Source organism: Dermochelys coriacea, chromosome 1 (genome assembly GCF_009764565.3).
Source record: "Dermochelys coriacea isolate rDerCor1 chromosome 1, rDerCor1.pri.v4, whole genome shotgun sequence".
Lineage (NCBI taxonomy): Eukaryota > Metazoa > Chordata > Testudines > Dermochelyidae > Dermochelys > Dermochelys coriacea.
The window spans coordinates 323,588,355-323,606,132 of NC_050068.2; the positions used below are offsets into that span (position 1 = coordinate 323,588,355).

Below are 17,778 nucleotides of genomic sequence, written 5' to 3' on the forward strand. Positions count from 1 at the left end.
TTTGTTTTCTGCCAGGTCACTGACAAAAGTATTAGGTAGTGTAGAGCCAAGAACCAATCCCGCATGACCCCACTGGAAACACACCTGCTCAATGACAACTCCTTGTTTACCATTATATTTCAAGACTTCTCAGTTGGCCAGTTTTTAATCCATTTAATGTGTGCCATGCTAATTTTATATCACTCTAGCTTTTAATCAAAATGTCATGTGATACCAAGTCAAATGTTTAAGTATATTATGTCAACACTATTACTTTTAATCAGTCAAACATGTAATCTCATGAAAAAAAATATCAAACTAGTTTTACAGGTTCTATTTTCCATAAATCCATGTTGATTTGCACTAATTACATTACCCTCCTTTCAGAGTAGCAGCCATGTTAGTCCATATCCACAAAAAGAACAGGAATACTTGTGGCACCTTAGAGACTAACAAATTTATTAGAGCATAAGCTTTCGTGAGCTACAGCCCACTTCATCGGATGCATAGAATGGAACATATAGTAAGATATATATATACAGATAAGTTAGAAGTTACCATACAAACTGTGAGAGGCTAATTAGTTAAGAAGAGCTATTGTCAACAGGAGAAAACAAACAAACAAACCCTTTTGTAATAATAATCAAGATGGCTCATTTAGACAGTTGACAAGAAGGTGTGAGGATACTTAATTTAAGGAAATAGATTCAATATGTGTAATGACCCAGCCACTCCCAGTCTCTATTCAAACCCAAGTTAATGGTATCTAGTTTGCACATTAATTTAAGTTCAGCAGTTTCTCGCTGGAGTCTGTTTTTGAAGCTTTTCTGTTGAAAAATTGCCACCCTTAGATCTTTTACTGAGTGGTCAGAGAGGTTGAAAAACCTACTGGTTTTTGAATGTTATGATTCCTGATGTCAAATTTCTGTCCATTTATTATTTTGCATAGAGACTGTCCGGTTTGGCCAATGTACATAGCAGAGGGGCATTGCTGCCACATGATGGCATATATCACATTGGTACATGTGCAGGTGAACAAGCCCCTGATGGCGTGGCTAATGTGATTAGGTCCTATGATGGTGTCACTTGAATAAATATGTGGACAGAGTTGGCATGGGGCTTTGTTGCAAGGATAGGTTCCTGGGTTAGTGTTTTTGTTGTGTGGCGTGTGGTTGCTGGTGAGTATTTGCTTCAGGTTGGGTCATTACATATATTGAATCTATTTCCTTAAGTTAAGTATTCTCACACCTTCTGGTCAACGGTCTAAATGGGCCATCTTGATTATCACTACAAAAGTTTTTTTTTTTTTCTCCTCCTGCTGATAATAGCTCATCTTAACTAATTAGCCTCTCACAGTTTGTATGGTAACTTCTAACTTATCTGTATGTGTATATCTATATCTAGCTATATCTTACTATATGTTCCATTCTATGCATCCGATGAAGTGGGTTGTAACCCACGAAAGCTTATGCTCTAATAAATTTGTTAGTCTCTAAGGTGCCACAAGTACTCCTGTTCTTATTACCCTCCTTTAATTCTTTATTGAATCCTGTATCAGTCTCTACATTATCCTGTCCTGGATCAATATCAGGCTGACAGGTCTATAATTACCCAGGTCTATAATTATAATTACCTGCTGTGCCAATTTTTAAAAAGGAAAAACATTAATTTTCTTTCAGTTCAGTCTGCTGGAATTTCTCCAGTACTCCAAGACTTATTGAAAATTTATACTGATGGTCCAGCGAGCTCCTCAGGCAGCTCTTTTAAAACTCTTGAATATAAATTATCTGGACCAGCTGATTTAAAGACATCTAATTTTAGTAGCTGCTGTTTAATGTCTTCCAGATATTGGTGGAATGGAAAGAGTGCTCTCATCACCATATGATGAGACTATATCATCTGTTTTTTTCCCCGAATGCACAACAGAAATACTTATTGAACACTTCTACCTTTTCTGCATTATTATTAATAATTCTGCCATTTTCATCTATGGACTAATATCACTGTCAAGATTTTTTTATTCCTATTTAAAAAACTCCTTATTGTCCTTAACTGTGCTGGCCATAGATCTCTTCTTCTGTTTCTCAGCTTTCTGTATCAGTTTTCTACAATTTGTAACTTCTGGTTTATATTAATCACTATGAACTTCCCCTTTCTTCCATATGTTATATTCTTTTCTATTTTTTTTTATAGCTGCCTTCATTTCCCCTCTAAACCAGGGAATTTTTTTTAACCAATAAGATCTTCTTCCTCACTTGTGAAGAAGTTGGGTTTTTTTGGCATCTAGTAAAGTGTTCTTAATTGATTCCCAGTTATCATTCACATTTTTCTGATTACATTCTTCCTCACAGCTGATTTGGCTCATAATTGCTTTCAGCTTTGTGAATTTGGCCCATTAAAGTACCAAGTATATATATATTATTGGTCTGGACTTTGTTCAGGTTGTACATTATAAATGTGATCAAGTCATGATCACTTGTACCTAAGCTACCATTAATATTTTTAGTTCTGTGATCAGTTACTCTTCATCTATTAGGACATGGTCTAATAAAGAATTCCCTGTGTTGGCTGTAACACTTTTTGAGTTAGGAAATCATCATCTATTATGTTCAGAGATTCCACGGATGTTTTAGTACTAGTTGCATGAGACTTCCAAAATGTGTCATTCAAATTGAATTTCCCCATGATCACACAGGTTTTTCCTTACACACTATAAATGCTTAAAGAGGTGGTCATCCTGTTCCCTGATGTGATTTGGCAGTCTGTAATAGGCATCAATACACCCATCTTGTGCTTTATCTATTTTGACATTGATCCATATGCATTTAAGATTATTTTCTTCTGAGTTATCAGTGAGTGAGAAACAGTTAATGCCATTTTTGACAGAGTGCCACTTTGACTCCCCTTTAGCCCACTTGATCCTTCCTAAATAGGTTATAACCATTGATTTTAAAATTTGAATAGCAAGAATCATCCTTCCAGATTACAGTAATATCAACTAGATTTAATTTATTCTCATAAATGTATGACTCCAATTCCTCTTGTTTGTTACCCAGGCTCCTAGCACTGGTGAAGAGACAAAATTCTTAAATTGCCTATACATGTCCTTTTCTTGATTAATTTTGTTCTTAACATCTCGATTTTGTGCTGAGTGCTCATACCTATCCTTTTTTTTACCCTCCCCTTTTGTTATTAGTTTTGTGCCCTCTTGACTATTCTAGCCAGCCTGTCCTGATGAGATTGGTCCCCCTTCTAGTGAGGTGGAAGCCATCCAACCCCCTGTCCCTATAGAAGGTGGACCAATATTCCACAAAACCAAAACCTTCTGCCTTACACCACTTACCCAAGTAGAATCTTCCACTTTCTGTCATGAGACAGGTCATACTCCATGTCACCTTCTTTGGGCCACATTCACACCCTCATCATATAAAGATCACATAGCAATCCAGTATGTTCTTCCTACCTGAGTTCTTGTATCTGTACTGATGTTACAAACATTTCAGAGTTGTGAACAACCTCCATTCCTGAGGTATTCGTAATTCAGATTCTACTGTATTTCCACCTGGAATATTGATCTCTGTATGGACTTGTTGAATGGGTTGCATTCTACAATTCTCTTTGCAAGACAAAGAATCTTGTGGAATCTTGTAACCTCTACAAAAGATTTGGCTCTCCACAGAATTGGTTCTATATTCCAGTATGTAGGAGATGGTCTATTGCACCCTTCATCTTCTGATGCTTCAAAGGTTCTCATAGTATTGGTTTATTCATTTATTTTGAGTAAAGAATAAACTTGTCCCTAGGACAACAAGTGAATTATATTGAATATCCTTCCTTGATTATCTCAAGTATTTGTTTTCTGATGTTGCTCATTCCCAGATGAAGGCCCACCCTGAAGTCTCCTTAGGGGATGTTGGGCAGGGGGATCTTCCCAGTCTTGGACACCCCCAAGAGATGCTTTTGGGAGTGGATGGTTTTTCCAGAGAATCCCATCCTCTCCAACTCTCAGGAAAGGCAGCAATGTCCAACTTCTGTGTAATCTATGCTGGAACCTAGAGGAACAGGAGGATCAAATGGAACATCTGCTGAGGTACGATACTTTGAAGATTCTCTCACTGGAAGGAAGATGGGATTTATTCCTTCTCTAAAGCCTCACTGACAACTTTGTCTCAGTACTCCCCAAAGAATTGATCAACAAAATATTTGGAAGGATAATCTGATGTTAGACAGCAATTCCAGTTTCTTCAAATGGAGCTGTAGTTGCCCCCAAGACACATCTTTAGAATTTTTGAATGTATAGCAAATCACTCAAATGAAACATCACTTGAAAAAGCTTATAGGGAAACCTAATTCAAAGCAGATTTCTTTTTTCATACTCTCAATTGCCTCCCAGCAGAGCATAGATAGCCACAGTAAAAAACTGCAGCCAATACTCTCAGGAGTGAAGCTGCTGTATATAACTTTGGTCTGAATGTTGCTTCTATTCTTTTGATAAGTTTGGCAGAAATACTTCCTTGGTTGGTACGACTAAGCCCTTTATTAAAGAGGCTGCAGCAGGCTTAACCTTTGACAGAGTAATGAAGACCCTTTAGTCCTTAGATACAAGTAGGTCTTGATAGGGAATTCTACTCCACTTTAATCATACCCTCATTAATCAAGTGAGAAAGAATTTCACCGCTCTTCTTCAGTTTTGTTTTTGTTTTTTTTCCCCACTTAAAATAACCCAGAAACACTTCTGAAGTTAGATCCTCATTTGTGCATAATTCTGGGAAGCTTAGTTGAGACTCAGAGGGATCTTGCCACAAAGCCCCAGCTTCAGAGATTTCTCCTTTTCTTTACAGGATCAAGAGGGAGACTCTCTCATGAAAGGTTTTAGGACTTTGTGCTGGCCGTTTAAGATCTGATTGTGAGCAATATTGTTCACCATTCCTTGGGATAAATCCTGAGAGAAAGAGGGAGGAACCCCATGAAGACGAGAGTGCACTACCATTAGACTGAAAGGTCAGTCTGCAGGAATGTATTCTGCATGTATCCCTTCGGAAAACAGTAGTCACTTTATGGCCCGTGTGGGACCCCTGGAGGCTGGAAGGACAGAGAAGGTAGGTGTATCTCACAGACAAGAGGATCTGAATCACTCCACCAACTGCTGTTGGGTTTGGGCTGTGTGGGGACCATCCACACAGAATGAGGAGTGGGCTGCAAGCATTGAAGACAACGGACCTTATTAGTTTCAGAAAGGTCACAGAAGCTAGCACGTTTCAAGGCACACGAGGACTTGCAGGTAAAACCTCTAGTGAGAAGGGGCTTGCTCTGTGGCTTTTTAAACTATCTCAGTACAGATCTTGTGTATGTGCTGGCTAAGAGCAGGAATTTCATCCTCCTGGTTGCTATGGGGGAAACTCGTCTTGCCCTGAGATTTAGGAGATTCCAGGGAAACTTTCCTGCTTGTTCTAGAAGCTGTAGCAATAGGTGTCCCATGTCTGGGGGAGAAGCAGAAGGGTTTTGAAAAACATACACCTGATTCCAGGACACTTATTCTGCCCTTATCTCAGCAAAGGCAATTTCATCTGTGTTGATGTAGATCTTGCTCACACATCAGTTGGGAGCTGAGTTTCTGCAGCCTGCTATCTCTGTCTGCCATTTCTGAGAAGGGAGGGGAAGAGAGGTGCTGTCCTTCAAACACTTCTCAGAAAGTCAAAATAATTTTTTAAGTTTAGCAGTTTTGAGCAGAAAAACTTCAAAACCAATGAAGAAACGGACGTCAGCTAAAAATCTTTAAAAAGATGCTACAAAAGGAGAGCTGGAGTTTGTAGTACATGCCACTTGGAAGCAAATAATTCTGGAAAGGCATTTTTCCTGAGGGTTCATCCTGAGCCCAGGCTTATAGTAAAGATCTGGTCTTCATTCATAGATTTTAAGACCAGAAGGGACATGGAGATGGAGAACATCCCATTCCAAAGACCATCAGACATAAAGAGGATTTTGAAGTTATTTATTTCTAGATTGTACAATCAATATATAGTATCAGCTAGAAGACCACAAGTTCCTCAAAGCACTGATTTGATAAAGCTAGTTAAGATTTCATAGTTAAGTTTCATTTGGCCTTATCCCTGGCAATCTTTGTTATCTGAAAAGAAGAGTTTACTGTCCAAAATATTAAGACCAGGAAATATACTGCTTATAAAATAAAGAAACCCAAGTTTAAATAGAACTTACATTAACTATAGATTCCTTTGTTTGCGCCATGTCTGAAATAACCCCATCTGTAATAATGAGAAGAACAAAATACTGGGAGCCATCTTTTACTGAGGAAGCATATCTGAAAGAACAACAAAAAAGACCAAAATTATAATAGCAGAAAACCTGAATACAAACAGACTAAGATGACAAAGTATACTTTTACAATTCAATTGCTTAAAAAAGTAATGCGGAGGGTGTCTCTGATAGGCCCCCCAAAAGAAAAAGCATTCATAGTTAAAACAGACAACTCAGCCTTTAGCTGAATATGTTATAACAAAGTTACTGTGGTATGTAGGATAACTGTGTTAATAGATAACTGCAGAAGCAACTGAACAAAGTTCTCTGTGGCTGCAGAATCAATGAAGGGTGAGAAGTATATTGTTGATAGGTTAGAGCAGCAGAGGTAGAATGGATAATGTAGTATCTGGCAGTGCCTTAGAACTGTATTAGTTATTAGGGAGTTATTAGAACTGAGGAGGTAGTTCCTGGGGTCTAATGGGGAAATATTATTATGGTGCATTTAAAATAATTAGGAATCAGCACACTATATGAAGATCTTGTTAACACCTGGAATGTTTTTGGGTCATATGCAACAGTTTGCTTTATTCTGCATCAGCAATTCTAACACCTGAAATTAGCCATCCCCACATGACCTGTGAAGATTGTGTTGGATCCATCTCTGAGGATTATGCAAAAGTTTCACCAGCACAAGATACCAAAATGATCACTTTTTCTTGGGTAGCAGAACTGGCAACAGTGAATCTGCATCAAGAATAAGAGTATGATGCAGTTTCAGTATGGAATACCATAACTAGTAAATATCCCTTGCTCCAGCCTGCAGCTATTGGTTATTTTACAAGTTAATATATAAGGCACTACATACAATAGTTTACACACAGAGAGACTCTCATTGTTTTATTCTACTTTATAGTCAGACTTTATTTAAGAGATACAGGGAAACAATTAAATTATTTGCTCAGGAATCTGTTTAACTAAGTTACCTGGTCCAGATCATGTGCCCTAGATCAACACACAGAGGGAACCTTCTGTGTGAAGCTCTCCCTCATATTATTTAGCAATCAAGCCTCAGTCACCCTCACGGAAGCATCTCTCCCCTCAGAAGTCTTGCCAGGTATAGGAGCTATACTGAGGAAGGATGCAGAAGAGATTCATAGATACTAAGGTCAGAAGGGACCATTCTGATCATCTAGTCCGACCTCCTGCACAGCGCAGGCCACAGAATCTCACCCACCCACTCCTATGAAAAACCTCACCCATGTCTGAGCTATTGAAGTCCTTAAATCATGGTTCAAAGACTTCAAGGAGCAGAGAAGCCTCCCTCAAGTCAACCATGCCCCATGCTACAGAGGAAGGCGAAAAACCTCCAGGGCCTCTCCAATCTGCCCTGGAGGAAAATTCCTTCCCGACCCCAAATATGGCAATCAGCTAAACCCTGAGCATATGGGCAAGATTCCCCAGCCAGATACCCAGGAAAGAATTTTCTATAGTAACTCAGATCCCATCCATCTAATATCCCATCTCAGGGGATTTGGCCTATTTACCCTGAATATTTAAAGATCAATTACTTACCAAAATCCCATTATCCCATCATACCATCTCCTCCATAAACTTATCAAGTAGAATCTTAAAACCAGATAGATCTTTTGCCCCCACTGCTTCCCTTGGAAGGTTATTCCAAAACTTCACTCCTCTGATGGTTAAAAACCTTCGTCTGATTTCAAGTCTAAAACACATCATCTCTCCTATACCCCAATGGGGAATCTCCAAAGAACATAGTATACTATCCAGGCTGTATTACCTCTTCTGATGTGTCCACTCCACCGGGGGGCACCGAGTCAGAGGGAGGCACTGATAGTGTGATGAGCCAGACTACCAAGGATACATCAGTGTTAAAGTCAATGTAAAGGTGTAGGAATGCAGAGATCCTTGGGGTTCTGCCAAGTTTAGGGTTCTGTCATTTTCATGAGAGATAAACCCTGCTCTTCCCCCAAAAGGAGAACTCTGCAGAAGCATCCCCTTGGAGATTTTCTTCCATAGGGACTTCTCCTTTTGGTTTTAACATGGGAGAGTATGATCTGGGCATCTGTTATTTATCTGTCACACCATAAGGCATAATTTCATAGTTGGTCCCATGTGGATTATGAGCCCATTCAATAGCACAAAGCAGTCCTATAAAAATGAAGTAATATATATGTGGAACAACGTTTCACTCACTAGTGTCCAGAGTGATTTTTAAAAATGTATTTTTAAAATCTCCTACCCTGGTCTTCATTGTTTAAAATGTACATCAATGTAGTATATTAAATTAATTTATATTTAAAAAATCCTAACAAGAACTAGGATATGCATTCAAAATTAAATAGTCTCATGAACTTTCATTGTTGTAACCTTCATCCTTCCACATCCCCTCCATCTGCTTTTGTTTTTTGCTATGTTAAATCTAAGCACTTTGGATTAAGGACCTTACATTTTATTTGTTTGGAAAGTACCATTCATCAAAATTAGTTGATTACTACAAGTGAAGACACTGAACATTGTATCTTTTTCCTTTAGTACTGCTTAATGTAACTGACAATAAGCATTTTTGTGTGTGAGACCTGGGTTGAAAGAGCTTCTCAGTAATGGACCTTGTTTCTCAGGAATGACAGTTTGTCAATGGGTTTCTGCAATGCATAAAAACAATTTGAAAAAGCAGTTACAGAGGTTTAAGTGGTAGCTGCATATTCCTTACTCTAACTATTGGTCTTGTCATTGTAGATTTTTACAAACTGAGAAAACAATGTGTAGGATTCAAAATATAAAGCTGTTTTAGATTATCAACTCAATTGTCAACTCAGATTTACAAGTAGGCTGTTCAAATAGAATGGCTAGCAATCTGCCTTTCTTTACTACCATGGAATAGTAGCTGTTTAAATGACTATCCTAAAACTAAGTATTTACTTACTCAGTACACTTAAGCTACATAGTAGTTCCTAAAATAAATTAGTACTGGAAATAAAACCATTAATGGGCCAACTCATTTAAAAGAGGAATGTGTAGAAAGAAGCCTTAGATTCCTTACTCCACTGGCTCAGGGAGTAAAAGTCCAATGCAAACATTATATATAGGAGATTATATACAATGTAAGATGTATCAGCAATCTACACTGAGTAATTTAAAGGAAAACTCCCAGTTACCAGCACAATTCAAAATAGTTCTTTGTAACTCTAGTTTTTCACTTGCATTTTACAAAAGTAAGGAAAAAGTTCTGAGCTATGCAATTATACATTTATTCTTGGACCTCATGGTCACATGGTTAATGAAATTAAGTTTTCAGAAAGTTCATAGCAAAACAAGGCACAACTCAATCAAAAGTAGTATATTGTGCATTGCAGGTGTTAACTAAAATACTTGTTATGACAGCATGGGAGGAACTAAGAATATTATCTCAACAGTAGCACTGTCGGAGTAATCAACCACATTAAAAAACAACTATCGAGATTTAAGATGTATAGACACTTCTTGCTGATATTTGCAATACTCAGTGTGCTGCTGATTAGTAACTGAATAGATATCAGCGGGGACCACAGCTCCCAAACTTTCTGCTTGTTAAATGCCTTGCATTCTGTGATTGGTTAGGGAACTGGCTAAGAGAGTCTGGACTTCACTGGTAACTGGGTAACTTTGTTTCCATAGACAATGACTTAATATTTTGGAAACTCTTCTATCGTATTTGGTATACAGTACACTATGGACCCAATCCTTCAAAACTTACCTGATTAGTGCCATTGGCTTAGACCAGAATCAGGCTCTTTTTTGAGCACAATAGTCTCTTTCAGACCACCCACAAAAAGTAGTATACTAAATGAAAATCTACCTGCCAATGAAAATGTGCAGTAAAAAAACTGTACTCTGATACAATGATGTATCTGCTTTTGCCTAATGTTTAATAAATTTAGGTCGAAAAGTTATATAAAATCAAGAACAGGTCCAAAAGAAACTGAATTTACAGAATGCTGTAGTTTTATGAGATTCAGTACTGAAATGTAAGAAAATTGCTATTCAAAGTCTTTTCTAATTACACGTCAGGAGTAGTAATTCTTTCATCTTATTAGCTGAAAGGTAGTTTAAAAAAAACTAGAATATACAAATATAATTTCTTCATTTTGGATTTTTACAAATCAATATATATTATTTTATGTCAGTTGTAGAAATAAAAACTATATTTAATGTCCTGCATTGTGGAATGCTCAAGAAATCTAGAAGACAAAATATTTTCAGCAAAAATGCCCTAAACTCCCTTGTTTAATTAAAACTGATTTTTAGACTCAGTTTTATAGAATCATAGACAATAATAATTTATCTTGTAGCTCCCGTCTATTCTTTTGAAATCTCTATTTGTTAGGATCTGTCACATATTAAGAACTTCAAAGCAATAATTTTTCTCATCTTTTTTTACCGTTACCTAACAGCAGTTCTCAACTTGAAGGATAAGCTCCCCTGGTGGGGAGGATGAGGTGTTGTTGTAGGGCACGAAGCCTCAATAACTGATGTAAAAACAGAGTATAAAAACAATATTATAATTTATCTTCGAATGTTATGTCATTACTGTCTGTGCCTTTACTGAATTTTAAGAGATACCTACAATCACATGTTATACCAGGATGCTTGGACCATATAAACATACATGCTTACGTTTTTGGGTACTTGTTGTTACGAAATGTCAGGCTAATTTACGAGAAAATTCCAAAAGATTTTTGTTTTTTTGTCATCCAGGACAAGCCAGCAGCGCCGAGGAAGATAATCCTTTGTTGGACATAAAACCATGCTTACCTACACCAAAGTGTTTAGGCAGGTATTTAAAATGCCTCAATCCCTCCACAAGACCCCCATCACCATCAGTACAAATGAAGTAAAAAAGGGTTCTAGCCACAATGAAGAAGGCGGCCTGCGAAGATGGTATCCCCCCAGAATTCTTCATCAACTAGGCCACAGGGGGACTGCAATGGCTGGTGAAACAGTACATCAAAACCATGGAATCTGAATGTATCCCAAAGCCGGTGGGAGGCCAATAGTCATTGCCATACGCAAGCTGAGCAAGCCGACCGATGATCTAGTAAGGTTATAGGCTGATACCACTCCTGAGACACGTGATCCTACAAACTTATTCTCCAGAGAATCAGTCTTCTTGTTGAGTCAATGAACCCCAAAGAACAAGTGGAGATTCCGGCCTAAATGCACTTGTTTGCGACCATGTTTAGGCGATTGTAACACATATTAAGGACAGATTCCAAAAGAAATTTAAGATTAGCACAACCTTTGTAGACGTGTCATCAGCCCACAATACCAGTCTGGATTAAAGGCCTGAGCTAAAGCTCACAAGGATTATCCCCTGCCACAGAACTCTACACCTACTGTGGATGATGCTGAGCACTCGGTGGTACATGTCCAATGGGCAATGCACGTCAGTCTCGCTCGGTCTCTCAACAATGGACTGCCCACAGGCTCAGTACTTGCACTGAGCTTTTCAATGTTTACAAAATGACATGCCTCCAAGCAAATTTGCATATGTGGATAGACCTTCCCCTGGCACAGAAGCAGCCACTTTTTTGCGACATCAAGTCTACCCTGAACAGTGACCTACACACCAGGAGGGAAATTTCGGATGGAGGCTCAAGCCACATCCTCACAAAACAACAGACACCCTTCATTCCATCTTGATAACAAGAAGCTAAGCGCACCCTAAAAAGTGACCTTTTTGGTGACACTGTGTGACATGACACCACCTCAACCTATCTCAGAGTAACGTTGGATTGCCTGCTAACCTTCCAAACCATCTGAAGAAGGTAGCTGTCAAGATAAAGGACAAGGGTCAAACAAGATCCAGAAACTGGCAAGCACAAGTTGAAGAGCATCAGCATCCCAGTGTTATGGACATCAGTGATTGCCCTTATGTACTCTGTAGGCGAGTACTGTGCACAGCTATGGACAAGTAGCCATACCTGACTTGTTGATGTCCAATTAAATAGTGCAATATGGTGCATCAATGTGGAACCATCAATTTGACCCCAAAAGCTTGGCTGCCAGTGCTGTTGCACATTGCTCCCACATCCATTCGACGTGATGCCACAGTCCTTTGGGAATTCCAGAGGATCATGGAAAATAAACATCTTCCCATTCACCAGGGTCTTAAAGTCCCCCCCCATCCCCTGAAGTCACGTAGGCCCTTTTGGTTTCACATGTTTAACCTTCAACAATGCAACTTCAACCCTGATGAAGCCTGGAAAGCCTCATGGAGTTCACAAGAAGTTACAAATAAACACCTCATGAAAGAGCTGATGCAGAAGATCTCTGGCTTTGATCTCCCATGAAGTTCATGGGCCACTCTAAACTGTATCTGCACAAACTATGACAGATACGGATACTTGCTGCACAAATGGAAAATTAAAGACTCTCTGGTGTGCGACTGTGATCACCCAGAACAGACCATGGAACTTATAAAAACTCAATGCTCAATTCACAAATATGAAGGAGATGTCACAGCAATAGATACTGCTATTCCAAACACAATTATCTGGCTTAACCATCTAAATGTAAAATTATAGTTATTGCTCTACATTTACATCAGCCATACAAAGAAGAATATAGCTTTTATGTCTCTTAGTTTGTTTTAAAGCTATACTTTACTATTATGTTGTAAAAGATGTACTGTTATTGCAATTTGTGCTTTGCATAAGATATTTAATAGAAATTTTAGTTGCCATTTGTAAATGCCATAAATGGCAGGTCATAAATCCAAGAGCAATTTTGGTCAAAAGGCAAGAGAGCATCTTCTCAAAAAACAGGACACTTCCCCTTGTACAAGACACACTAGTCTGGTTTACACATGATCTTTGTCTCAAAAAAAAAAAACTTTTTAAAGAGTTTTATGTTTTAGAGAAAGACCTGGTAGTGCAAAAAAAAAAAAAAAAAATGAGGATTTTTTTTCCAGGTTATTCCAAAGAGAAATATAGAGATGTGTTATCAGAGCTAATTAAGACACAGAAGTGGGCTTTTTCTTTAGACCCTCCTCTGTTTTGCAAGAAAAAGCATCAGTTAAAACACCTACAAAATTCATATTGAAATACATTTCTTTTCCAAAAAGAAAAGGAGTACTTGTGGCACCTTAGAGACTAAAAAAGGTGGCACCTTAGAGACTAACAAATTTGTAGTACTCCTTTTCTTTTTGCGAATACAGACTAACACGGCTGCTACTCTGAAACCTGTCATTACACAAGGCACTGAATTTAGCCGTATAGAGTGGAAATCTATCAACTTCATGAAAATTTGTTAGTCTCTAAGGTGCCACAAGTACTCCTTTTCTTTTTGCGAATACAGACTAACACAGCTGCTACTCTGAAACATTTCTTTTACAAACATTCATTCTTCAAACTAAGAAAACAATTATGGTTGAAAATGTTGGTTCCTCTTAGCTGAGGCTTGCCTACACAATGAGTGGTGCAATAGAGGGGTGTGAATTCTAGTACACACTAAAATTTCCTAGTGTGCTTTAATGTAGCACTGTTTGAAATGGGACTACATTAACGCGCACTAGGGACCATTTAGTGCACACCAGTAGATCCACACAGGCCAGTTAGTGTTCAGACTTTGACTCCCTCAGGGAACAGATGGCCAGGATCCCCTGGGGGACTAACATGAAAGGGAAGGGAGTCCAGGAGAGCTGGCTGTATTTCAAGGAATCCCTGTTGAGGTTACAGGGACAAACCATCCCGATGAGTCGAAAGAATAGTAAATATGGCAGGCGACCAGCTTGGCTTAATGGTGAAATCCTAGCGGATCTTAAACATAAAAAAGAAGCTTACAAGAAGTGGAAGGTTGGACATATGACCAGGGAAGAGTATAAAAATATTGCTCGGGCATGTAGGAAAGATATCAGGAGGGCCAAATCGCACCTGGAGCTGCAGCTAGCAAGAGATGTCAAGAGTAACAAGAAGGGTTTCTTCAGGTATGTTGGCAACAAGAAGAAAGCCAAGGAAAGTGTGGGCCCCTTACTGAATGAGGGAGGCAAGCTAGTGACAGAGGATGTGGAAAAAGCTAATGTACTCAATGCTTTTTTTGCCTCTGTTTTCACTAACAAGGTCAGCTCCCAGACTGCTGTGCTGGGCACAAAATGGGGAAGAGATGGCCAGCCCTCTGTAGAGATAGAGGTGGTTAGGGACTATTTAGAAAAGCTGGACGTGCACAAGTCCATGGGGCCGGACGAATTGCATCCGAGAGTGCTGAAGGAATTGGCGGCTGTGATTGCAGAGCCCTTGGCCATTATCTTTGAAAACTCGTGGCGAACGGGGGAAGTCCCGGATGACTGGAAAAAGGCTAATGTAGTGCCCATCTTTAAAAAAGGGAAGAAGGAGGATCCTGGGAACTACAGGCCAGTCAGCCTCACCTCAGTCCCTGGAAAAATCATGGAGCAGGTCCTCAAAGAATCAATCCTGAAGCACTTAGAGGAGAGGAAAGTGATCAGGAACAGTCAGCATGGATTCACCAAGGGAAGGTCATGCCTGACTAATCTAATCGCCTTTTATGATGATTACTGGTTCTGTGGATGAAGGGAAAGCAGTGGATGTATTGTTTCTTGACTTTAGCAAAGCTTTTGACACGGTCTCCCACAGCATTCTTGTCAGCAAGTTAAGGAAGTATGGGCCGGATGAATGCACTATAAGGTGGGTAGAAAGCTGGCTAGATTGTCGGGCTCAACGGGTAGTGATCAATGGCTCCATGTCTAGTTGGCAGCCGGTGTCAAGTGGAGTGCCCCAGGGGTCGGTCCTGGGGCCCGTTTTGTTCAATATCTTCATAAATGATCTGGAGGATGGTGTGGATTGCACTCTCAGCAAATTTGCGGATGATACTAAACTGGGAGGAGTGGTAGATACGCTGGAGGGGAGGGATAGGATACAGAAGGACCTAGACAAATTGGAGGATTGGGCCAAAAGAAATCTAATGAGGTTCAATAAGGATAAGTGCAGGGTCCTGCACTTAGGATGGAAGAATCCAATGCACCGCTACAGACTAGGGACCGAATGGCTCGACAGCAGTTCTGCGGAAAAGGACCTAGGGGTGACAGTGGACGAGAAGCTGGATATGAGTCAGCAGTGTGCCCTTGTTGCCAAGAAGGCCAATGGCATTTTGGGATGTATAAGTAGGGGCATAGCGAGCAGATCGAGGGACGTGATCGTTCCCCTCTATTCGACACTGGTGAGGCCTCATCTGGAGTACTGTGTCCAGTTTTGGGCCCCACACTACAAGAAGGATGTGGATAAATTGGAAAGAGTACAGCGAAGGGCAACAAAAATGATTAGGGGTCTAGAGCACATGACTTATGAGGAGAGGCTGAGGGAGCTGGGATTGTTTAGTCTGCAGAAGAGAAGAATGAGGGGGGATTTGATAGCTGCTTTCAACTACCTGAAAGGGGGTTTCAAAGAGGATGGCTCTAGACTGTTCTCAATGGTAGCAGATGACAGAATGAGGAGTAATGGTCTCAAGTTGCAATGGGGGAGGTTTAGATTGGATATTAGGAAAAACTTTTTCACTAAGAGGGTGGTGAAACACTGGAATGCGTTACCTAGGGAGGTGGTAGAATCTCCTTCCTTAGAGGTTTTTAAGGTCAGGCTTGACAAAGCCCTGGCTAGGATGATTTAACTGGGACTTGATCCTGCTTTGAGCAGGGGGTTGGACTAGATGACCTTCTGGGGTCCCTTCCAACCCTGATATTCTATGATTCTATGATTCAACACACTAGTGCATACTTGAATTTATATCCCCCTAGTGCAGGTCCGCACACCATGAAGACAAGCCCCAACTCATTTGGAACAACCCTCTTTTTTATTCCTTAAATACTTAAATTGCTTAGCTTATTTTGAAATGCACATTTGCCAATATTTTGTATCAAAGCTTCTAATGATATGTAAATAATAAAAAGCAGAACGTACCAACTTCGAATCTAACGACCATGCTAACTGGTTGCTAACTACAAGAAGCCATGTAAGTATAGAATACTTATATTAATTGGAAAAATAATTAGTTATTTGACAATGCTTAAGCAACTCCTTCACGCAATTCAGAAAGAGAATCACCTCTCCAAGACTGTTAAGAAAAGACAATGACTTATTTAATGACTATTCTAGTCTGAAGACAGAAATTCAGTTTATATTAAATACTAATAAAGCTGAAGAAATAGCTCAGAAAATGGACTAAATAAAGGAAAGCATTAAAATTCTTAACTCTAAAAATGTTCTGATAATTTCCTGCCACAGAGACAAAAGTAGTATAACTATCAAATTAATGTAAATTTATAAACCTAATGCATATGCATTAATGGGCTACATAAGATAAGCTCCTAAGGGTACCACACAAAGATACTGAGTGAACATAAGAATGAAAACAACTAATTTAAATCCAGCCAAGCCCTAAAAATAGGTATGTCTTGCACCACCAGCAAAATTATGAAAGAAGAGTATAAAAATCTCTGTAGTAAGCAAGCAGTATGCACTTTGCCCCATCCTCAACTTTACAGCAGTCACAGCTCATCTGGCAAGCAAACAGAAACTGCCACTATTTTGGCAACTGCCAAATTAAGACAGCCAATAAAAGAACAGTCACTGAACCGCATCAGGAAAAAGCAACCCCTCCAGTTCAGAAACATCCCCAGGTCTTCAACATGAATTGGTGAGATGGAAATTAACCATAGCATTGTCAACGAATTAGATCTGAATTTTCTTGTAATAATTTTAATGGGATATTGAAATACTATTTTAATTTAAGATATTAACAACTTCTCCTGTTAAAACACCAAATGGTTAGACCAGGTAATCCTAGTTAGGTCTAATATTGGTAAACAGAGAGAAATAATGGGATTTAATTTGGATTACAGTTCTTAATGTTAATTAATTTTTACTCACCTTTGCCCATTTATAACCTGTTTAGGTTATATATGGTAAACCAAATAGGACTCACCTACCCTTAAACAAAATTATTTTCCTGATCTATAAACTGTTTTAGTTACTCAAGATACACTATGACTGGACTCTCTACTAATTTTGGAAATAATATACTTTGGTCTTAACTTCCAAAGAGAAAAGTGCCTCCACCAGAGGCAGGCCCAATCTTAAAGATGTAATCTCTATCAAAAGCTTTCCACAGAGACGCATACAGAAGAGATTGCAATTTAAGTAAGCATTATTTATCATTCAAGTTCTGTTTGCTGTGGTTCCTTTCTTTAAAAATAAAATACCCACAGTTAATTATTGTGATGATTTGCTTGTTCTTAACCATGGTGTCCCCTAAGAGTCCCATATGCCTGAAATAGCAGGAATCATATTCCTGAACTGGCATTCAGAGATTGAGTTTATTATGAGCTGACCCACCATTTCTTTTTTCTCTAGACATAGTTTCTCTAGACATTTTAGTCCTTTTTTGGATAAAATTACTTGGTGTCTAGCAACTTTAAAAAAAACACTTTTACTCTCACAGGTGGCAGGGAGAGAAGAGGGACACCAGCTTGTT

General features: G+C 39.0%; 1 protein-coding gene across 14 annotated transcripts in view; it reads right to left on the reverse strand.

Moving 5' to 3' along the window:
* The window catches only part of CPNE8 (copine 8), a 279,857-nt gene that overhangs the window by 31,722 nt on the left and 230,357 nt on the right, over positions 1-17,778 (reverse strand). For 10 of the 14 annotated variants that reach the window (XR_006275548.1, XR_006275549.1, XR_006275542.1 and 7 more), the window contains one exon: positions 6,196-6,298. The exons of the other annotated variants lie outside the window; for them this stretch is intronic. Coding sequence is in view for 7 of the 10 variants with exons in the window: in XM_038399049.2 (XP_038254977.1) it covers positions 6,196-6,298 (103 nt within the window). In the remaining 3 variants the exon portion in view is untranslated. The remainder of the gene's footprint in view (positions 1-6,195; positions 6,299-17,778) is intronic. 14 annotated transcript variants of the gene reach the window in all.